This window comes from Pleurodeles waltl, chromosome 7 (assembly GCF_031143425.1).
Source record: "Pleurodeles waltl isolate 20211129_DDA chromosome 7, aPleWal1.hap1.20221129, whole genome shotgun sequence".
Taxonomy (NCBI): Eukaryota; Metazoa; Chordata; class Amphibia; order Caudata; family Salamandridae; genus Pleurodeles; species Pleurodeles waltl.
Window position 1 is genome coordinate 160,810,233 of NC_090446.1, and position 23,953 is coordinate 160,834,185.

Sequence of the window (23,953 nt, forward strand, 5' to 3'; positions counted from 1 at the left end):
AAAAGGAGTGTCTATCCGTTCCCAATTGAACATTATCACTTATTAAATGTAATAAGAAAGCTCAGTGTTAACCAGCGGGAGAGGTAGGCCTTGCAGTAGTGAAAAATGAATGTAATCGTTTTAAATATACTGCACCCTGCCCTCTGGGATGTTAAGGGTCTACCCTAGGTGGTGCTTATATGTATTAAAATGAAAAGTTTTAGCCTAGCAAAAGGTTTTTCTTTGCCAGGTTGAAAGAGCAGTTTAAAACTGCACTCACACATGCTGGAACAATAGTCCTGAGATGAGTTTTACAGGGCTACTTAAGTGGGTGGCACAGTCAGTGCTGTAGGCCCACTAATGGCATTTAATTTACAGGCCATGGGTACATGGGGTACTACTCTGTTAAGGACTCACAAGTATATTAAATATACAAATTGGGTCCAAGCTGATTCTACCATGTGTAAGGGAAAGAGCATAAACACTTTAGCACTGGTTAGCAGTGGTAACGTGCACAGAGTTCTAAGGCCAGCAAAAACGAGATCAGCAAAAATTAGGAGGGGTGAAAACAAAAAAACAAAAAGTTTGAGGGAAGACCACCCTAAGGCTGACAGGTTTAACAAAGCACCTTCAATTACACTGTTAACCCTGATTAAGGCACGTAGGAAAACGGTGGAGCCTGGAAACTAGTTAGATATAATGGACAGTGTGATGGATCTGTGCAGACAGGCAGAGCGCTAGATGCCTCTCACCCCACCACTGAAGGATACTGTCCCCTCCTAGACAAGTGAATGAAAGGCAAAGTGTCCACAGAATCTGAGGATAGAAAATGGAATGCAAGTCTTGCGAGCTATAAAGTGACAAAGTTGTGTAAGTGTGTTGGGTTACCCCAATCAAGCAAAACCTTACCTTGAGACGGGGCAGCAAGATCAGCTAACAGAATAGACTTCCCCCCCAAAAAAAATGTTACGCTGAAAGATTTTAGATGGCAAGTGAATCAGACTGTGGTCTGTGAAGACATTTGGAAAGTCATACACCAACTACAGAAAGACCTTCCAGTAACAGATTGTGTGCTAGAAAATTGCTGTTTAACTCGAACAGTGGGACACTATCAAATTTATGAGAAGGAATGGAAGGACATGCACCACAAACTCAGTTCAGGTAGAAAGAGTGCATACCAAAACAAAAGGAACACTTTATGGATCATTGTAAATGCTACACTGTGGCCATGTGAAATGCTTTGTTCGTCTTGTCCTGGACATGTCATAGAGCAATTTTTAGTCCATGTCCTCTGTCAGGGAAAGATGTGCAAAAGATAGATGACATTTTCACATCAACTTCTCTGCTTCATTATTGTGTATGTTGGTGTTGGTGAGTTGGACACCTTGGAAAACTCAATATCACTCCCGACCTGTATGAGGAAGTAACTTAAAGAGGAAGGTTACAGAACATGCTCTAGCCCAACCTTCATTCTAAAATCATTTGAAAGAGATGCTAAATTTGAACTTTTCTGTGATCACTGAGGTAAGAAGCCTGTAATCCTACATTTTCGCCATGCTGCTTTCCAGACCCAAACATGAAAGCGATGAAAAACCCTAAGGGTCGTATCTGAGGGAAGGTAACATTATGACAAAGAATAACCATCTGGCCCTCTCACTTGCACTTGGACAGTGAGTCAACACATGGCCTGTAAGGTTGATGATGAAAACCCTTGGCACTATACAAAACCCAGTAGGGGCAGTATGGAAACAAGGGCTGGGACTTAGGGAGGACACCCATGCTGGCACAAGAGCTCCTGTCATGACTACTTGCAGCCAAATATTATCACACACCATCTGAATAACGCCCACCACCTAAACCCGCAACCAACCGAATGATAGTGGCCATCAGCCAAAAATAATAGGAATTTGTTAAAATAAATCTGGTATCAGCTAACTAACATCATGCACCAATCAGCTAACAAAGTGCGAGCAAATAAATTTCAGATACCAGCCAACTAAAATTAGGGAGCAGTCTGATAATATCAGATAACATATGCCTATACTGTGAAAGCTGAATTCAGCAGGGTGTCAGCCATGGTTGGGACACTGCAGTAACAGAAATCACCTTGTTGTATGACTGCAGTGATTTTCCCCAAACTCCTGATGTCCAGCTTACTCTGTGATCACAAGGTTTAGCAGCTGCTCCTTGGGATGCTTCTGGTGGTAGATCACCCTGGGCCATTGTTGGAGAGGTTGATATGACCGTCGGATGTTTGTCTGCTGTCAAAAACATACCAATGACATATGTCTCATACTTTTATTCATTTTGTCTAAAACCCTATCATAAATTGTGAGACTGAGTAGATTTAGGTGTGAGGGAAGTGGGTGTGTGAGATATTGTGTGAATCATTGCTCATCGTAAATTTAGCCTTTTCGGCAGCACTAGATTCGGTGGTGGTTCCGCCATTCGTTCTGACGCAGCTTGTAAGATCTGCTGTGCACCAATAAAGCGGGAATTACAGGGCTTTTCTAACATTATTATTTGCTTTCCAGAGACCGAGACCACCACTTGAAAACATATAAATCTGTGATCCCAGCAAGTAAACTTGTGGACTGGCTCATATCCCAGGTATGAAACGTAATACATTTCCTTAGAGCTGAAAACATTAATTCAGGAGTCGGTTTCTCTCTCTCCCTCTCCCTACATGAATTCAAAGATATGCTTGGAATTGAAAAAGTACATTGTTCTCAGTGGCACAAGGTTCGCACAGGTGTGATAGGTGTTCGCCCTTTTTTTAAGCATTGAATGAAGTCAGTAGCTCTCACGCAGTGCGTGTAGCCAACAATATACCTATAGCTGAATCTGTAAGTTTATGAGTACTGCTTGTTAGTTCTGGTAATGTTAGAATAAAACCTGAAGAGGAGGGTTCGCTATAACCACAAACATAGCCGTCACAGTAACTGGAGTCGCCAAATGATAGACTAATAATGCGTCATTGGCCCCTTCTTGTGGCAGAATAGTGTATAATGCCCTCGTGAGAGAGTGTTGACTGCTAGTGCCTGGCCCACGTTTATGGTCCTTGCAGAAGGACGGCTCATGTATAATCAGGGAAAGGGCAATTTACAGTGGCTAATGCTTGACTGCATTAGAGCAATAGGGCTCTTAGCGCCCAGGTGCCCACATTCAGACAGATATCCACCCACTGCCTATCTGCTTCACATCCCTGCCACTGACAAAGAATTCTGATTTGCATATTCAATCTCATGAAATTATTTGTATTTTTTTAATTGTCTAACTCACCCTCACCTTCCTATCAAAATGTTTTTGTAGTAGAACGTCTCAAAATAATACTGATGTTTTGAGCTGAATTTCCAGTGGAAGGGGAAAGGTGATTTTCCACTTGGTCTGAAAAGGAAATTGCTTTTCTACCTTTGCCTTATTTTTGTATTCCATTTGAATGATATTGGCAGGCTAAATTCACAGGATGGGGATAATAATTCCATAATACAGACATATTTTGCTATGCTCTGATCTCATAACTGAGACACTTCTGAAGATCAGAGTCCGCACACACCATGCCTTCTACTTGAGTTTCTTGATTGGCTTTTGACAAGTCTATCAGTCAACAGGTTTAATCCACACTCCAGCAACTCAAAAGGATGATGGACGGAGTGCTGAAAAATGCAAACACTTAGCCCCAGTCACAGATCTGGATTTAATCCATCGTTCTTTTGCTCACCATGCCACCCCAGTTTGGACCCAGCCACATGCAATCAGTCTTGACCTGTTCCTCATGGGAGCAGTCCAGCCCGAACTGCCAAGCCAGGTCCTCCCTGGACCAGAAACAGGCATCCTGGGACCGGTTTCAGGGTTTCACCCTTCATCAGCCAGGCTAGCTTGAATCCAGTGGCACAGTGAGCAAGAGACCCACATCTGGGCATACCCTTCCCACTTAGGGCGACTTTAGCAACACAAAAGGATGATGGACAGACTACTGAACAATGCAAACACTCACCCCCAGTCACAGATCTGGGTTTAATCCATCGTTCTTTTGCTCACCATGCCACCCCAGTTTGGACCCAGCCATATGCAAAACAGTCTTGACCCTGTTCCTCATGGGAACAGTCCAGCCCGAACTGCCAAGCCAGGACCTCCCTGGAACGGAAACAAGCATCCTGGGACTGGTTTCAGCCTGGCTGATGAAGGGTGATACCCTGAAACCGGTTCCAGGTTGCTTGTTTCTGGTTCAGGGAGAACCTGGTCTGGCATTTCTGGCTAGACTGTTCCCATGGGGAACAGGGTCAAGACTGATTTGCATATGGCTGGGTCTGATCTGGAATGGCATGGTGAGCAAAAGAACGATGGATTAAACCCAGATCTGTGACTGGGGGTGAGTGTTTGCATTGTTCAGCATTTCATCCATCTTCTGTTGTTTTTGCATTAATCCACACTCCACCTCGGTGAGTAGAATAAATTTTTTTTAAAAAAAGTGTTTTAACCAGTGCTTAATTTGAGCTGGTGGTTTCAGGTGCTCAGCAGAGCACCTGATTGTCAGCAGCTGCACACATGGGGGTTCCGTTTGTCTAATTTAGAGATGAGCACAACAGATGTTTACTAATTCTATCTGAAATTAAAAAGGACTAAAATCTGATGCCCGTGGCATTGTTACAGCGCTAGGTGGCCTTGTAGCAATTGTAGGAGCGCGATGGTTAGTAGTTATGTTGGAACCATCATTGGCTGCGTAGGGTGGGGCAATGATAATGGACTCCTGAGGAGCGTCCTAGCACCTTCTTTTGTGCAAATTATGCACTGGTTTCACATGATATAGGAAGTAAATATGTACTCCTCCTACCTGGTGAAACACATAGGTGGGTGGCAGTCAGTCCTGACTGCTTTAAAATCCAATAGCAATATATAGCTTGGTGGAGTAGTGGTAGGTTGACAATCCCAAACAATTTGTGTCTTGTTGCCTGTAAAGCTAATGATATTTCAAAAATAGCTGCAAATCACACACTATGGTTGTAGTCAAAATGTATGCTACATTTTCAAGTGCAATTCCTTACTAATATTTGATTGAAAATATTTGTAATTACATATTTAAGGGGCGTTACATTTTAAGGGGCTCTGGGAGCTGAAAAATATTTTTTAAAACACCGTTCTGAAAAACCTTTGTGCTGCTTCCCCCAAGTTCACCTTAAATAAATGACTGTATGTCAGGGGTGGGGACCTGTAAGCCAGTAGCATCCTTTCTCTCTGTAGAGATGTACAGAAACTAGAGACGGTTTAAAGATCTCTTGGGCCCAATATATGTTTTAAAGCCACTATTTAATTTCATATGCAGAAAAAGGTTACAAGGCCCATTTGAGTGCAGCTCGAAGAACGACATTATCGTGAGTTACTTAATATAATGAGCTCATTTGTTCCAGTTTTGAAGGGAGGGCTTCTGCCAAGAACTGCAGGTTGGCTGCGCCTCAGCTCTTCGCCATGGGAGTAGACTGGACTCTAATTTTGCGAGGTTCAAGTTTGCCTCTGGGATGCGAAGTAGGGGCAAGCTCTATCTTGTGCTACATTTATACACAGAGCAGAGCTCAGGGCTGCCTGCTACTGCTCTTGACCGCGACAAAGCGTTGATCCAGAAGCTCCAAGTGGTTCACCATTTGGCAGCCAGATTCTTGCTCAAAAGTCCCAGACTTTGCCACATCTCCATGCAACTATTGGACTGTCACTGGCTCCCCACCAAAAGGGGATCTAATTTCAAGACTGTCTCTTTTTTAGGCCTTTTCATGGCAGTCACCCCAAACCTCTTTGTAGCTTGGCCACACTCCACCAGCCTGTGTGAAAACTGCGACTGGCCAGTGATCTTCATATGGTGAATCCTGGGATAAAATAGATTGTCAGGGTGGCCGTTCTTTCTGCAACCTGGTCTCTGTTCTCTGGAACTGTCTGCCGGAGGACATTGGCAAATCCCAATCTGAAACCCAGTTAGGGTAAAACTCAAAACCTAGCAATTCGCCAGAGCTCCTCCTCGCAGTTTTCTTCAGTGAGAGGGAGCCCCGTGTCTGGGACATGGTTGTCTATTTAGAAAACTGGCCTGATGTTTTTTGTGGCCCCTTTGAGGCTGTTACATTTAGTGGGTTAGTATCAATAGCATATCTGACCTTTCACCTACCTTTTGACATCCAATACTGACCTCCTTCTATCTTACATAACCACAGCAAGACCATAAGTAGATTGAAATAGTTTTGTGTGCAGTTTTGAGTCTATAACTAGTTACTCCTACAATAGATCTCTACAGTGCGGCAGCCGTTCTTCTGACCACTGCTGCAGACCAAGGCCACCCCATCTCAACCAGTGGACTGCTAGCTATTTTTATTCTTTTTCTAATCCCTAAGGAATTCGAGGCAGCTGTTAAGCTGCAAACAATGCTTAACAAAAGTATAGGTAAGTAAATGCACTCTCTCAGCCATCTATGTTAGAGACACAAGTTTGGCTTTAAGTGGGATTCTTACCCCATCATCCATCTCCAGGGAAAATTATATCACTGATTTCCTGCCAAAACCACCTTTAAAAGAATAAGGCAGGCAAACAGACTTCATTACCCACCGTCCAACTACATCGGAAGTGACATCACTGCATTTTCCAGTATCATCTATACATGAAGTGACATATTTTGTTTCCCCACCAAAACCATCTTTAAAAGAAGAAGCCAGTCAAGTGGGTTAATTCCCTGTCATTGATTTTCACCTTAAAGAAGATCACTGCATTTCCCAGCATCACACTTTCTGCACATCGGACCTCCACCTTCCACCTCATACACAGGCCTCTCAAGCAGGACAAGGACTTCATTGATGAAATATTGGTCGGCCTCACTACCTCATCCATCTGGCACACCCACACTACCCTCTTGTGTGACTTCAACCTCCGAGACAACACAAGCTCAAAATATGAGAAACCCTCTTCATTCTTATGAACACACTCTGTGGTACGGTGCTTCTCCCAACCAACACACAGAAAAGGCCATATCTTCAATCTTGTCTTCACAACATCACCAACAATTGAACGCACATCACCCATAGCCCTGGACGGGACCCATCACCGCGCCATCATTTTCTCTCAGATCAGCATCCTACCAGCAAACCGAGATCATCCCAAAAAAGAAGACCAGATCTTCAGGTCCTTCAGCGACATTTCCATTTACAACCTATTGCTCAAACTCCTTTTTGTAACTACATAAGAGGCCAGATCCTGCAGTGAGTGTAACAGGGGAAAAGAGGGAGAGTAGAGTAGAGTAGAGGGCAGGGTCGACAGTTATTGGATGAAAAGGAGCCTAGAGGACAGACTCCGCTGTCAGTCTAAGGGGAGAGGAGGAGAAAGGAGCCTAGAGACCTACCTCTACAGTCCGTGTAATGGGCGATGAGCCAAGAGGTCCGGCTCAGCTGTCAGTGTGTTGGCTGAAGATGAGAACCGAGCTTAGAGGCCAGCCTTTGCAGTCAGTGTAACATTGAGTGGCTTGGAGTCCTTGTAATCGGTAGGAGCCTAGAAGTCAGGCTCTGCAATCAGTGCAAAGGAAGAGGAGCCTGAAAGTTAGGCTTTGCAGTCAGTATCATATAGTGTAGGGCCACTGCGTACAGGTTCTGCAGTCAGTGTAAAATCTGAGAAACTTAGGGGCCACACTGGACCCTGGTGTAAAGAGAAGGGAGCACAGATATGTCCACGTTCGATGCATAAGGCAGTTGCAAGATTGTATGGTGACCGTTCGTTCTTAATACAACTCGAGAAATGACAAAGTTTGCAACGCTGGCTTTGGTAAACTCCATGAAGTTGTTTTCATTTTTGAAGTTCGCCAACTGTACGAAGTCGATGTAGCTTTAAAAGTATATAGCGGCTGGAATGTCCTGCATAAAGTAGATTTTATGGAGAGAAAAAGAGAACAAAACCTCTTTTGAGGGAAAGATCTCCACAAAACTATTTTTTCCAGGGATATTTGCCTGCAGACAAAGTTTTGCAACGGTGGCAAATTTCGTGAATTTGCTTAGTTTCTCACCTTTGCAAAAGTGAGTGGCGAAAACTGAATTTCACTAAAAAGTGAACAGTCGCTCCTAAAAATATTAAACAAAACTCAATCGCCTGTTTCTTAAAAAACATACAAGTGCAAAAAAAAAGTCACCCTGTGCTTTACTGGAAATAGAAATTGACAATCCCACCAAAGAAGACAAACCGGAATAGCAGAACAAAAAAGATATAATACAAATGCAAACCATCACACGGGCTAGACCTACTTTTTTAGGCGGCCAACACTGCAGCGATATTTAATGTGTTTTCGCTCATTATGATTGTCCTTTGAAGAATGCATGCTTCCTGTCTGCTTTGGTACTCAAGTCCACATCTAGTTATCATAGCAGTCACTAAGAACATTTCTATATTTGGTTACCTCGATGAGTCTGCGGGTAATTCCGGCGTCTTCAGAAGCCCGTGCCTTTGTCCAAGTCCTGTGGGAGGAGCGAGGGCCTATATATAGCAATGAATGACTGTGTTAAGAGTGGTCTTTCAACATGCAATTGCCGCTCTTGTTTTGATATTGAAGTTAAGTTATGATAGTGTCTTCTCCTTACCAGGGTGATTGCCAGACGAGAGAGGAAGCTGTCGCGTTGGGCGTTGGACTCTGCAATAACGGCTTCATGCATCATGGTAATTGATCCTTATTTCTTACTGTACATGGCCTGTGTACCATAACTCAGTTACATAAAAATACACAATTAAAACCAGCTTTTAATATCCCTGTTGTTGCCCAGAACCTTATACTAAAAAACAATCGTAGGGCCTGATTTTGAGTTAGGAGACAGGTTATTTTGTCACAAATGTGATGGATATTCCACCCGCCTTATTAGAAATGCATTATGTCCAATAGAGCATATAAGAAGGTGGACTGGATATACGATTATCACAAAGCATCTGTCCACCTAACTCTAAATCAGGCCCTTAAGGTTAATCCCAGTGGGTCTGCCAAGTTCCTTTTTGGCCAAGGACCCATTGTTAGTTAGAATCTGGGTGCAAATGATGGGCGATTACTCTCCATTTTAGAACAGGAAAAAGCTGCTGCAAATTGTGTGGACACATTGTGCAAAATATAATTTTATGCACCTAGGAACTGGTTGAATCATGGACAGATGGCATGTGATTGCCCATTTCTGGATATGAAAAGTCAAATTGTTTGCAGATTGAAAACCTTCTAATTTGCACGTCCTGCCCTAGAATGAGGGAGGTGCGTAATTTGGCTCGAATTTGTGTACCAGTCATGATCGGGCCCACAGTAAGATGAAATCTGCACAGCTGGTCCTGTCAAGTCTGAGACACGCTCAGGGTCAGTAGGTAAGGATACCTGCTCCCTTCCTTGACTGTATAAATATTGCAAATGAAGAAAATCATGCATGAACAACAGATAGGATTTGGGCTGCTACCTATAGTAAAAACTATTATGTTAGCCTATCAGGACTAATAATTAGCTATTGAAGTATTAGAATGGGCAAGCGAATGCTGACCACCCTGTTCTAGGTTTTAACTGCAAACCCTAATCTGTGTATTAACCTTACACCCCTAATTGTGGCCATTCAGTGATGTTGTCAAGAACGATGGTAAAGGTAAAAGACGATTCCCATATAATGGATTTGGAGTTCTTAGCAACTGGTTAACTCTGTGTGTGATTGTAAAACAGAAAGTATTGCGGGGCATGCGACAGGATACTCACTTAGGGGGAAATCGTAACGAGATTTGGTTTTAAAAACAGCAGCACAGGTTTAGTTGACCTAGATTTTCTGTTTTCCTCCGCCCACGAGTGCTTCTAATCAGGTACTCAACTCTCATCTTCGTTGCACTTTTGCAGTTGAAACTCAAATTCAAACGGCTTAAATGACCTTTATTTCTACTTCTAAGCAATGCGAGCTTAAAATTCAGTAAATGTGAAAGGCGAAAATTTGGATTACGCTCCCCCATCTCAGACTGCATCTGAATAATGCTTAAAAACAACCTTTTTAATATAGTGCTTCATAAACCAACCTGACACTTGCAGGCGCTGTAAATAACCCGTGTTTACATTACCTAGTTTGCAGTGCTCAATTTACCGACCTTGTAAGGCTCGAAGGCTGCATTCAAACTCATAACCTTCGTATCATAGTTTGTGTCAGTTATTAGCATTCAACTCACTGAGCGTCCTGATGGCCGCTGGAGGCAGCGCCTAAAGCTCCCATCTCAGGGGTGACTTCCCTGCTTGGCCACACCCTCCCATAATACTGTAGAATTTACCAGCATTCATTTCACTCGTTGGCATTGGTTTTAGTTCGGTCTGCTCCACCCTCTCATTTCTCCTTCTTATTTTAGATGGTGGTTTTCTGCTGTGGTTTCCAGACTTAGTGCGTGCTTTTAAGTGACGGTGTGAGCTGCAATTTACTAGTTTCGTTTTGCCGTCGACGCACGTAGAGATTTCAATAACAGCCATTTCTGCTTAGAGTGGTGTTTTTTGGGTCAGGGTGTCTCTTACTCTCCTTATAGCATTCCTCAGCGCTGCACGTGTTCAATTAGAGGTTCCCGCCTTGTGGCAGCGTCACTGTTAATGTCTGGGCCGATTTCAATTTTTGCTCAGTGTTTAATTTGGAAAAGAAAGAGTGCCGGTGCCCAAATCTCTGCTCAGAAACCCAATGCGATGCTATTAAATGACCATGCACCGAATATCAGGGATACCTATTGTTGAATTCTTCTCGGGCCTCTTTAATCCTCTTCCAGACACTCCCTGCCCCTTGATCTCACTCTTGTAGATTCCTTTTTTCTCCATTTGTGACAGTTTTCCGTCTTTCTCTTCTGCCTTCCTTCCTGTTTGTGTGTTTTCCCTCTCTTGGTCTCGCCTTATATATGATGAGAAAAAACTTAAGTGCTGGTCCCCAAAAATGAATGTCAGTGGGCCTCACTGGCTCACCAGAGTATTTCTGGGAGCTGAGGTTGCAAGGTCTAAGTCGAAGAGCCAGGTCTTAAGTTTCTTCCTGAAGTCGGCCAAGGAGGGTGATGTTCGTAGGTGGGGGAAGGGCAGGTCATTCCTGGTCTTGGCGACTGTGTAGGAGAAGGAACGACCACCACTGTGGCTGGGGTGAATGTGAGGGTGTGCGTGAGGGCCAGGAAGGTGGAGGGAAGGTGTCTGGTGGGTTTGTGGAACTTCATGCGGTAATTGATGTAGACCGGTCCCTCGTTGTGTAAGGCTTTGTAGGCATGTGTAAGAATGTTGAACTGGCAACTTTTCTGGATGGGGAGCCAGTGAAGGGTCCTGGGGTGGGGGGTGAAGCGGGCCCTTTTGGGAATGTCTAGGATGAGTCTGGCTGCTGTGTGCTGTATGGTCTGGAGCCTCTTGAGGAGTTGAGTGGAGATGCCGGTGTGAGTGTGTTGCTGTAATGTAGCTGGCTCATGACGAGGGCCTGGGTGTTGGCCTTCCTGGTGCCGTCAGCGATCCATCTGAAGGTTCTACGTAGCATGTGGAGAGTGTGGAACCAGGAGAAGGAGACTGCGTTGTTTTGCCACTTCATGGTAAGTTCGCTGTTGAGGATGATGCCAAGGTTGCGGGCATTATCTGTTGGGGTGGGTGTAGGACAGAGCTCGGGTGGCTACCAGCTGTTGTCTCATATGGAACTATTTTACGTGAAGATCAGCACTTCCATCTGGAACTTAAGGCAGTTGAATCTACATCCAGTCGGTGACACTGGTCATGGTGTTGCAGAAATTTGTTCTGGTGGTGAAGGGTCTTCGGTGAGCGAGAACATTTGTATGCCATCTGCGTAGGATATGATATTGAGCCTGTGGGATTTGACTATGTCAGCAGAGGGGGATCATGTAGGTGTTTAATAGTGTGGGACTGAGGGACAATCCTTAGGGTACACTTCAGATGAAGCTCTTTGGTTCGGAGGTTAAGCATGGAAGGTGGATCTTTGGCATTCATCCTGTGAGGAAGGAAGGCGACTCACTTGAGGGCATGATGCTATGGAGCCTGTTGAGGAGGGTGTGGTGCGATACAGTGTCAAAGGCTGCTGCTAAGTCGAGGAGGCTCCTGTCTCCCCATGGTTGAGGAAGGATCTGATGTCTGTGGCCACGATCAAGGCTGTTTCCATGCTATGGTTGGCCCTGAATCTAGATTGGGAGGGGGGTCAAACAAGTTGTTTATTTCCCAGTGATCTGTGAGCTGGTGGTTAATGGCCTTCTCCAGGACTTTGTTTGTGTATGGGAGCAGTGATTTTTTGAGTTTACTGGGATCGATTGAGAGCTTCTTCAGGAGGGGTCTGACCTCGGTGTGTTTCCATCTGTTGGGGAAGGTTGCCATGGTGATGGAGGCATTGAGAATATTGGTGATTTCTGTGCCTGTTTCCTTAGTTCCCAGGTTGAAAAAGTTGTAGGGGCAGGGGTCGGTGTGTGCCCTAGAGTGGATGGAGTGTGTAAGGTTAAGCACTGTCAGGAGTTCTCCTCTGTACTATATGTATATTTTGTAATTGTATCAATAAATACACAATATTGATATCTAGAACAAATTCAAGCATAGTTAAAGTATTTTCCATATTGCCTCATCCTTAGTGACGTCTGCTGCATTTCGTTTTGACACAACCTTCTCCGAAGAAGTCTGTTTTCATTCCCTGTGCATGTGCTGTGTTTTGCTGTCCCGTAGCATCTCTGCTCAAGGGGTATTCTTTAAAGAAACCTTTATATTACACCAGGGCATTTGAAAACCACTTCTTTTGATAACGTTCAATAGCTAGAGTACAGATGAGCGAAACAGAGTGTAATATATATGTGATATGTCTAAGGTCCCTCAGTAAACTTTGCATATCTGCTCAAAGTTCAAAATCTCTTCCTACTAATCAGTAAGTGTAACTATCTATGCACCTAATTGACAAAGGACCTAATAAAAAATATAGAAAGTTCCTTCTGCAGGGTTGTACTGACATTTTGGAACAACTTTTTTTTTTTTTTAGAACTGATAAATAAAAAATAAGCAATGAAAGTCTGTCAGTAATTTAATTTAATAAGTGTTTCATCATGCAGAATTATAACGACGTATTCAGTTTGGGATGTGCAAACGCCACACAAGTGTGAATTTGCAAATTACATTTGGATGTTGTTTGCCCATAGGGGACATATTTTTCCCAGTGAGGAAATGCCCCTGTCAATTTAGTGGAGATCCCTGCCAGGGGTAATCGTCATGTCTTTCCAGAGGGGAACTACCTACAGAGCATTGGTGAATTGTTGTTCTCTGACTTTTCCAAGTGGACCCACAGTGGAGTCCACATGCCCCTGCTTAACTCTGGAATTGTGAGTGTTTAAGTTTCAACATCCTGGCAGAATTTAATTTTCTGTGTAATCCCATTTGCCAGAGTAAAAGTCCTGCAGTTCTGATTCTGTGAATCAGGAATACAGCCTTAACTTAGCAACTTTTTTGTGCTCCCTAGTCATGGGTGCTAATTTGGGAAAGCAGCTTACCCCTCTGTTCACTTAGCCTTGTTTTTTTATTCTTGGGTTCAGAGGTTATGAAGGTTACTTCTTGCTCCTTTGCACCACAAGAGCAAAGAGATTGTTACAGATCTAATGCCAGGACAGGGGATCAACTCTATCATGTCATTGGGAAGTAAAACATGCACAATGTCAATCCCCCAAGGATGGTGCAAATTTGAATCCCATAAAGGCGGTCTTACCTGGACTACGGTAATTCACTATTCTTGGGCAGTCCTCTTTTTGTTTTTAGGTGACTCCAAGTGGCCCAGAATGCTGCAGCACGCATTCTGCTAAAAATTCCAAAACACCATTTTGTCACCTGTACCCTGGCCTCCCTTCACTACCTGCTAGTATCCAAGAGAATCCATTTCAAATCTCTATGTATAGCCCATTGGGAAATGTGAAACCAAACCCTCATCTTCTACAATGGTTGCTAAGCTCCTACAGCCCTTAAAGACCTCTAGGAACTGCTGATCAGAGGTTTTTCACAGTGTCCATAGTCAAGAAAGCAAGAAGTAGTTGCCGCTCATGCGCATACCTGGCATCTAAACTTCGGAACACTCTACCACTACCATTAAGAAAGATCAAGGAACAACTCAGTTTTAGAAAACATCTTAAGATCTATCTATTTTGAGTAGTATTCTTCTTTTAGAAGGTACTATGTAACGGACCTGCCATTTAGTGTTGCGAGGCCCGTTGAGGAGCCATGCGCTTTATAAGTGCCTAGTAAAGTATAGTATTGTATAGTAAATTAAGTCCAATTTAGGTTCATTAAATAAATTGACTTTTTAGCCCATATGAAGCATAAAGATTTGGTTAGGGAATGGGGTACTGCTTTTCCATTGCAAAGACCGACTGTTTTACACTGAGCTGTGGCAATGATTTGGCTGCCCTTCTTCAATGGCAGCGACCAACTAGTGAGTTTGTTAACTAGGAAGGCTAATTCAAGTTACACTTCTATTGACCCATTCCACTTTTCGGTAGATTGGTCTATTAATCTTTCCTGTTCAATTGAATTGTCTCTATATTTTATATAATTTGATCTTCTAATTATTTCCGTTGATATGTCTCTTGTAGGAATTTATATCATAACTAGATGATGTTATCTTTGTGCACCCCTTTTTGCCTTTGAATATGTTTTACTGTTAGCTAAAAATAATTGATAACTACAAGCTTAAGCTATACCACTAACTAAGATTGTGCCTATCTGGCACTTCTTCCAGCCAGTTTACAAAACATTTTTTTAAAATCTCTTATTAGGTTTTATACCAAAACTCAAAATGTAACACTGTAAGTATGAGGCACATACATTAAATGTCATCCATTATCACGAACCCTTAAATTCACCACATCAACAATCCTAGATCCGAGTCAGCCCTCCCCACGCAGACTAATGGCCGCCAGCCCGAAAACCCTTTCTGGTGGTTCCGTCCCCATCTCCACCTTCCTAAACCACTTCTCCATCCCAACCTTCTCAGTCAGTATGCTAGTGGCCAAAATCTGCCAGTTGCGCAATGTATTTAATGGCAAACAGAGTTAGCCTGCTGGTATAAATGGCAGTTATTAGACTTGACAAACAAGACATTAAATGGCTGCTGGGGAGTTTTAGTTTGAGGATTTTTTGGAAACTCAAATAAGAGAACATACGTACATAGCAGGGCGGCTGTCACGAGGCTGTGTAAAATTTCTTCCTTGCTAATGGAGCATTAAATGCAATTTTACAGCCCACTCTCGGAGCAAAAGTAAGCACTTTGAGTTTTCTTAATGTTAGCAAAGCAGAGTAAGGCTTCCGATGAAGCATGTTTTTTGTCGCTGTGTACCCGCTTAGAGGGTAGCAATTACTCCACACTTAATCCTAATACAACGGCTGGGCTGAGCACAGTCGCCTAACACATAAGAATTGTTGGTCTTCTGTTTTTTTTTTAACAAGTTTATTTCTCTTTTTATTATACATTTGTACATTACCTACAGTGAACAAATAATTGATGCCTTTTCTGAGCCACTGGAATTAGGTGTCAAAAAGGACCAACTTTTCTGACGAGGTTGACTAAATTATTCAGCAAGACAAATTGTGTGGCATATTCATGTCCATTTTGTGGCAGTCTGTCATTTATACACATGTAACAATGGCCGTGTAAAGGTTTTATCTCATTAGCCAGTTTAAATGCATAAACGCTGCAATCAGAAACTGAAAGGGGAACAGTTAACCTTTGAAAATGGCCTGCCACTGCACTGCAACATGTGTGGCACTGTTTTTAGTAACTTTCGATCCGTTTGAGCTAGAAACATTTTTTTGTTAAAATCCACAAATTATGCTCCCATACTACGCCTCTTCCCAAACCATCAAGCCACGTGTCCAAGAGAAAGCAGGAAAGGTGAAAGGCGTCATCTGATCATTTCTTCCCTGTTTGAGCCTTGTAGTAAGTGAAAAGGGCCTACATCCATAATCCTTGTTCTTTTCTTCACCTTCCCTTTACTTCCTCCTTTCCCTGCATGGCCCCTTTCTCCATGTTCCTGCTTCCTACCTTCCACGGGCTATTCCCCAATGTAGCCTTCACTAGTGATTTTTCCAATCACCACTTCTGGGTATAAACTCCATCTGCATTGGGCGTCTGTGGATTTCCTCGGTTTGCACCTTCACTATTTTGGGTGGAACCAACGATACTTTTCTAAGTTGTCTTGGGATTTCCATGACTGTGTCCTCTTCACTTCTGGATGGACCCATCGACTCATGTATGTGGGGTTTATCTTAGTGCGAGTCACACCACTTTCATAACCAGGAGGGGTTAGCACGTCCACCATGCTACTGTTGTTCGAATATGTACATAGGATAAGTGCTCCCATAGCTCTATAAACTTGTGCATGCATTCCAGCAGCATTCAAGTTTGGCACAACTTCAAAGCATGTGAAAACCGTAGGAACGCCTCCCCACCCTTAACAAGTAGATTATATGACTACTTTACCCTTCCCACCAAACATACAAAGTGGCATGGTTTTTCTATGAACAGTCGAGTGGTATGAGGCCTCACTGTGATACTGTAGTGCTATACAAATGTTAGTTAAAAACATGCAGTTGCATGCTACACAAATGCTAGTTAATGAAACGTAGTTGGGCGCTATAAGATGCTAGTTAAAACATGCAGTTGCGCAGCATCCAAACGCTAGTTAACATACAACAAAGTGAAATTATATTTTGAATTAATCTCAGCAACTGGCGGTAGATCAGGCCTGTATTTCAGTCCATCATTTTTCACCCGCTTTGCCACTTAAAGCAGCAGCCATCCACATGCAAATCAGTCTTGTTCCTGTCCCCATCCTTACAGTTCAGCCTGAAGTGGCAGATTCTATGCACACAGGAACGCGAGCAACTTCAGACCGGTTTAAGCTTAACTTGGCGTCACTGATGAGGTAGAGTTTGAAGGCACTGAGCACAAACCCACATCTGGGCACACTCATCACACCAAGGGCCTCTGCTCTGCACAATGATGTAAAAATGCTTGAATGAATCTGAGCCAGTGTCAATGAGGTCCACTTTGCAATCCTGTGGTTTTCACCTAGTGTGCCACTTTGGGAAGCAGCCAGCAATGTACAAATCTTTGTTTTTCTTACCCCTAAAGGAACAACTCTAGCCTGATCTGCCATCCAGATATACCCCATACGGGAACACAGGCAACCCTATACCATTTCAGCTTATTTGTGCATCTTCAGTTAAACGAAGCCTGTGTCACAATGAACATGGGCTGTATGTGTTATAATCTATAGCAGTGGGCTTGCCACTGCTGTACACAGTTGTGTACTATTTTTTTCTTATTGCTGTTGTGTAGTTTTTGTCCCATTTTCATTTTTCAGTAGCATTCTGTCTGTGATGCAACTGAAACTTGAATACCACGAGACACTCAACAAATGGGAATCCTTTGTAGTGATTCTAAGTCAATTTCTGTGTACTCGTTGTTCAAAGTGCGATGGATGTTTCCGTGCATGCAGCGTCACGGCTTTTAAATATACGAACGAAAATAATTTCAATACACTCTTTATTTTTGTATTGCCATGAAGGCAGGATTCCGGTATTAATTGTGATACCAAATATTTTGTGAGGTTTTCAACTTTGCATTAGAAGCTGTGGCAAAAGAGTTTTTACTCTTTGTGGGGAAATAATTTAGTACGTAAGGACCAATGTTTTTTTAAACGAGAGAGTTATTTTGTCTATTTCATTTGGGTAAGATTTTGCTTTTTAACTTTAAAATAAGTTGTTTCTTTTTCCAAAATCCTGAGAGTTGCTACTGTTCTAGTTTCTGTTGCTGAAAATACGCCAAGGAGACTGCTTGGAAGACTCTCCTTTGCTCTTATGTCCTTTTGGAACAGGAATACACTTGTCTGCTCCTATTAATACCTTTTTGTCAATTTTCCTTCTGTGGTTCCCAGTGTTGGAGAAGAGCGAGTTCAAAGATGAGTCTCAGTTCTTCCGTTTCTACGCCGATGAGGAGATGGAAGGGACCAGTTCCAAGAATAAACAGCTGCGCAACGACTTCAAGCTCATTGAAAACGTCTTGGCCAAGACTCTGCTGGTAGGAAGTGACGCTCTGTCTGTCTAAACAATGGCATTGTGTAGTCGAAGCCGTGGGGTCATCAGAGTGGGACGTTTCTTTAACCAGAACCATTGGTCCATTGCTCTCAGTACATGAGCTCATTTTTCATGCTTCTTTTTTAAGGCACATGAGGCAACTTGATGGTAACCCCCATGGACATGCACTGCCCCTTTTTTGTAAAACCTAAATTAAAATAGATATGGTTGTTGTAGATATGCGCTGAGACATAAGAGATACAGTAATGTTAATCCATTACCTCAATCTGTGCAAATATCACCAAAAACTGTTACCGTTCCATAGCAAGTACAAAGCATTTATATTACCTAGAGGCATAATGTGCCCATTTACCATACTGTACAAAGGTTTGGCTTAGCAAAGTGTCTGCCCAGCGGATGCAGCATGGATTTCAGCCCTGGGTCTGCTCTCCCACTTTCTTCATATGGATATGTGCCCTCTATACCCCTTTCTATCATGTTCTTGCTGTCTTTCTCTCGTCTCTATTCACACCTCCTGCGGACAGTAGCGAAAGCATCATTGGGTACACTACTTGGTCATTCTAGAGTTGTCCTCTGTTATGTCTCATAGTTGGGTGTGTGCTCATCCATGGATGAGGTCATGGGATTGAGCACAATTTCTGGGCTAGGGCAATCGTGTTTTTATGGTGACTGAATTCCATTCTGCTGCCAGACATGCAATTGCCACATTTCCTTTATTAGTTATAGTTTAATAATATAAAAATGCTCATGTTCATTTAAACAGGGGGAAGCACAGAGTACAGCTAAGGTACTAAAGTTACTTTTCACAGGTAGCATTGGAGTGCATGAGTGGGAGACCCAGGGGCAGGCTGTTCTCACCCGAACTCCTGTTTGCAGCCTCTCACTGATGAGGCCGAGTACATGCAAAACACATCTGCCGTTGTCTGGTGAGCCTCTGCAGGTGTCTCTGGCAATTTGGAATGGACTTTTCATTTGGTCAGTTCCAGTTTCAGTGTGCTTAGTCCCCTTCTCTAATGACACAAACAAGCTACAAAATGGAATGGGATTTTACCTACAGGACCGTCAAGTGATTAAAAATATTGCAGTGAAAACCATTTGTTTCCTGTCTATGGTATGAACCGCATAAACACTGGAAAGAGCATGTGACCACTATGTCTCTAAACACGTCTTTAGTATCACCACTTAAATACCATTTATTTTTGCAGGTCATGAGACAGTGAGACAATATGTAACATTATCTAGATATGGCCTTGGATATTCATGAACATTCAGCCCTTTTATGATGACCCCTTGAGACCTCTTTGATACCCTTCATTAAGGGGGACTGCTGCAATGCCCTTGAGAACTTGCAGGGGAAAGGGAGAACCTTCCAAGGAATCTTGTAATTTCTGTTGGGTAGCATCCAACCTATGGCTAAAGCTTTACTTGTGACATTTGTGGTCCTTGCACCTTTGAGCTTATGCGTGAGCTACATGGTCTGTTAATGGTAGTCAGGCTTGTAGGTAACAACTGATTAATTACTTGATGTTCCCCAGCAGTAACACATGGTCGCTGCCAGTTGAGTCTGTGCGCTGGGGAAAGTGGAAGTAACAGGGGTGGCATTATTAAAGCATCATCATCCAGCCATTTCCTCTTCTGCGAGGAGGCCCTCAGTTCTTTCCAGATCTGAAGTGACCTAAAGCGAAGACCAGAACTGCAGTATTCCTTCTCTTTAGAGCAGCTCCTTATTTCTTTCTCCTTAACTGCTTGATGTGATGATGGCGTCTGTCCTGCTGCTCGCTTCCTTCTTCTTTCTACGGACTTTCCTGTACTTGGAATTACTAATGCTGCCACCAAATGTCTAGAGTGCACGGTAACTTCATCTTAAAATTCGGCCAAGATTAAAACTGCTGCTTTGACTTTTGATCAGGGCCTGCATATGAGGGGCAGATGAACTCTGTAGCCTCGGCCTGATCTTATTAGGTGAGAGAATGAAGGAAAATCCTCCATTTCACATCAAAACACTTCCAAGCTCCTGAGGTGAGAGTTGGTATTTTATCCAGACTAGACTACTCCAATTCCCTGTAACAGGGATTGTCCCGGGGCGATTAAAAACACTGCAGGTAGTTAAAAAAAGGCAGTAAGACCTGTCTTCAGTCTGCATAAATGTAACCATGTCCTGACTGTCTGCCAATGCTTGCAACCACAGTCTGTGACTCGCCACGTTGAGTTAAGATCCTGTGCTTTGCTCGTTGGGTGTTTCATGGCCCTGGATCTAAAAGCCCCGTTTTAGGCTACACCCCAGTGCCTCTTCCCCAACATTGCATTCTAGAGCCTTAAGCATCTTAACAATCCCTGCTGGCAAAGAGACCAGCTTGGTGGGAGGACCCTTCTCTGTCCAGTCCCTCAACCTTAGAATCATTTACCTGTTGCACATGGTTCTGTTGGACACTTTATTGTGTTGAAATACTTAAGACTCCTTTTTTGTTTTTTTTACTTGTTGTAATTTTGGTTAGAGTGGAGTCCTAATGCCTGAAGGTTTTAAGTGTGCCTGCACTTAAAGTACTTTCACTCATTCATTCACTGCTCCTGATCTAACCCAAAGTCCAGTATATCTTGTTGCCTCTGTCCTATCCAGAGCCAACAACAAAGACTAGGGGCAACATTTGGTAAGTTTGCTATAAATTGATGAAAGCTAACTGAAGTAGTAGGGGGTTACTAAGAAAGATACAAGAAACGCTAAGCAAGCATTGGCAACGCCAATAGGTCTCGCCTATGTAAGGTCTTTTGGCTTAGCCAATGCTTTGTTTCCTTTTTGTACAGCATTGCGGCAGCTCTGCTGCGTATTTGAAAGTAAAAAAACAAAAACAAAAACACTCTATGATGTGATCAGTGCTGGGCGTGCCATAAAGCTTTTAAAAAATGTAAAAAAAAAAAAAAAAATTCAACCATGCTGCTGTCTGTAGTGCCCAGAAGCAGGAACAGCTCAGAAGCTGGCCTGTGTGGCACTAGAACTCAACTCCAGCCGGAGCACTTCTGACTGTAGCACCCAGAAGGCGGAAAAACGAACAAGCTGGCTCGTGTGGGATTTCCATGACTGTGTCTGTAGTGCCCAGAAGGCTAATGAGATGGCCTATGTGGGGCTAGTGAAGACCAGCAGCAACAGTGCTGTTTGAAGCACCCAGAAGTAGAAACAGCTCACAAGGTGGCATGTGTGGCGTTAGGAAGCACTGCCCGCAGCACTGCTGTCTCTATTCCCCAGAAGCACGGACAGCTCATGAGATGGATTGGGTGGCACTACAGCAGCTGCATTACTGTCTGTGGCTGTAAGAAGCACAGGACATCTCAGGAGAGTGTGTGTGATGCTAGCCTGCTATCTTTAGTGCCCAGAAGCACGGACAGCTCATGAGATGGATTGGGTGGCCCTGGAGCACGACAGCAGCAGCACTACTGTCTAAGGCTGTAATAAGCACAGGACGCCTCGGTAGGGTCTGTGTGATGCTAGCCTGATGTGTCTAGTGCCCAGAAGCATGGACAGCCTACGAGATGATTGTGTGGCACGACAGCAGCAGCACTACTGTCTGTGGCTGTAAGAAGCACAGGACACCTCGGGAGGGTCTGTGTGATGCTAGCCTGCTGTCTCTAGTGCCCAGAAGCACGGACAGCTTATGAGATGATTGTGTGGCACTGGGGCACAACAGCAGCAGCACTACTGTCAGTGGCTTTAAGAAGCACAGGACACCTCGGGAGGGTCTGTGTGGTGATAGCCTGCTGTCTCTAGTGCCCAGAAGCACGGACAGCCTATGAGATGATTGTGTGGCACTGGGGCACGACAGCAGCAGCACTACTGTCTGTGGCTGTAATAAGCACAGGACGCCTCGGTAGGGTCTGTGTGATGCCAGCCTGCTGTGTCTAGTGCCCAGAAGCACGGACAGCCTATGGGATGATAGTGGGCACTGGGGCACGACAGCAGCAGCACTACTGTCTGTGTCTGTAAGAAGCACAGGATACCTCTGGAGGGTCTGTGTGATGCTAGCCTGCTGTCTCTAGTGCCCAGAAGCACGGCCAGTTCAGTAGAGGGTCTGTGAGGTGCTAGGATGTGCCAACAAGGTAAACAGGTATCCGCTGGTGAAGGCAGGGCAGTACAGAACACCTCTGGGCAGGTGAGTCACGCACATTATACATACCACGGACGCAGAGAGCCTGAGTGGCGCCGCATCCCTATGCAGTGACTGGAGGAACATGAAATGGTCCCGACTTTGAAAAGCTCTGAACTCACCCGGAACACCGTCACCAACAGCACGGAATGGTCCCTAGGCCCAGTTAGTAATCACGCTGAGGCGCCACAGCAACGAGGGTGGTAACAGGCACAGGAGGTGACACGCTTCTGAAACAAGTAGAAGCGAAATGGCTCCAACCAGGAGATAAAGCTACAGATGATTATAAAAGAGGTGAGGTCTAGAGAAGTGACCAGTGCATTTAACAGTATTCATAGGCCACTGGCAGATTTTTCTACAAGTATTAAAGAAGCACACAGGAAAAACAACAACATGGGCAAAATAACAATACAAAAAAGAATAAACAATAAAAAATGAAAATAATGTAAGCAGAGGAGAGACAAGTGATAGCAACATGGAGAAGTGGTGGACGGGAGGGGAAAGAAGCAACAGGGGCTAAAAAGAAAAACAAGGCAATGAATATGAACTAACTAGCAACACTACAGTCAGCTGTCTGACACAGGTATTATTTTTACACTAGTATGTTGAAATCATTAATGAATAGCACACAAGGTACCAAACCAAACAAAGCACAGGGATTTCCACACAAGAAAATCTTCACTTTTTTCAGGATCCCCTGATGTAATTTAGAGGGTGAGAGTCACTGCATATACATACTGGATATACATCTGCCACAAAGCTGAAAGAGAGCTTACCAAAGTACAGTACACTACTCCTTAAATAACTATTACAGTGACAATACCGTGAATGATGTGAATCTGAAAAAAGTAGTCCAGTTTCTTTGAAATCCCAACAGGAGAGAGGTCCTGGTGCCGCCGCCGCTGATCTCATTATCTAACCCCCCTTTTGAAGTACATATATTTTGTTCGAGAAAGCCACCCTACCATTTTCTTTACTATTCTGCTGCCCATGACCCGCAGGCCTCAACCCATCTCTGCAATCCCCATGACTAGGCCCTCATTATGAACTTGGCGGTTCATACCGCCATGCCGACGACGGCAGAAAAGACCGCCACCGACATGGCGGTCTCAACCGCCATATTATCAACACAGGGAGGGCTGCCTGTGGCGGCTCTATGCCCCACCGCCAGGCTACCGCCGAAAGGCAGTCTGACGATGGCGGATTACATTATCCGACAGGGCAGCGCTGCTCCAGATAATGTACCCTGATTCCCCCAGCCTTTCCTGGTGGGTTCCCCTGCAAGGGAAAGGCTGGGGGAAGAGGTGCTCCCGTGCCCCCCTGGGGGCCCCTGCAATGCCCATGCCCTTGGGAAGTACAGGGGCCCGTGCAGTGCCCCGTCGCGCAGGTCAGTGCCCGATTTACGGGCAGTAATCTGCGCGACAGGTGCTGCTGCACCTGCCCCACAGCGGCATTGACGGCGGCTCCATGTGAAGCCGCAGGCAATGTCCCGGCAGTGCATTCTGCTCGGCTGGCGGGCCAAAACAATGTTTACGCCCGCCGGCTCAGCAGAATGTTGTTTATGCTGCCGGCAGGGTCTCAGGGGGGCTGGCTATGGGAAGACCGCCAGCATGAACATGGCGGTAAACAGGCACCAACCACTACAGGCAGGAGGGTAGGGGCTCAGATCAGGATTGCTGGATACTCATGGGCAAGTTCTGCACTGTGGGCCAAAGCCTCACACTCCTGGCCTAGTAGATCTATCTGATTGACTTGTGTC

At 44.2% G+C, this 23,953-nt stretch overlaps 1 protein-coding gene across 2 annotated transcripts in view; it reads left to right on the top strand.

Annotated features, from left to right (window-relative positions):
• The window catches only part of PREX1 (phosphatidylinositol-3,4,5-trisphosphate dependent Rac exchange factor 1), a 718,002-nt gene that overhangs the window by 509,752 nt on the left and 184,297 nt on the right, over positions 1 to 23,953 (top strand). For both annotated transcript variants that reach the window (XM_069243446.1, XM_069243447.1), the window contains exons 15-17: positions 2,514 to 2,589; positions 8,577 to 8,649; positions 17,899 to 18,041. In XM_069243446.1, the coding sequence (XP_069099547.1) occupies positions 2,514 to 2,589; positions 8,577 to 8,649; positions 17,899 to 18,041 (292 nt within the window). The remainder of the gene's footprint in view (positions 1 to 2,513; positions 2,590 to 8,576; positions 8,650 to 17,898; positions 18,042 to 23,953) is intronic.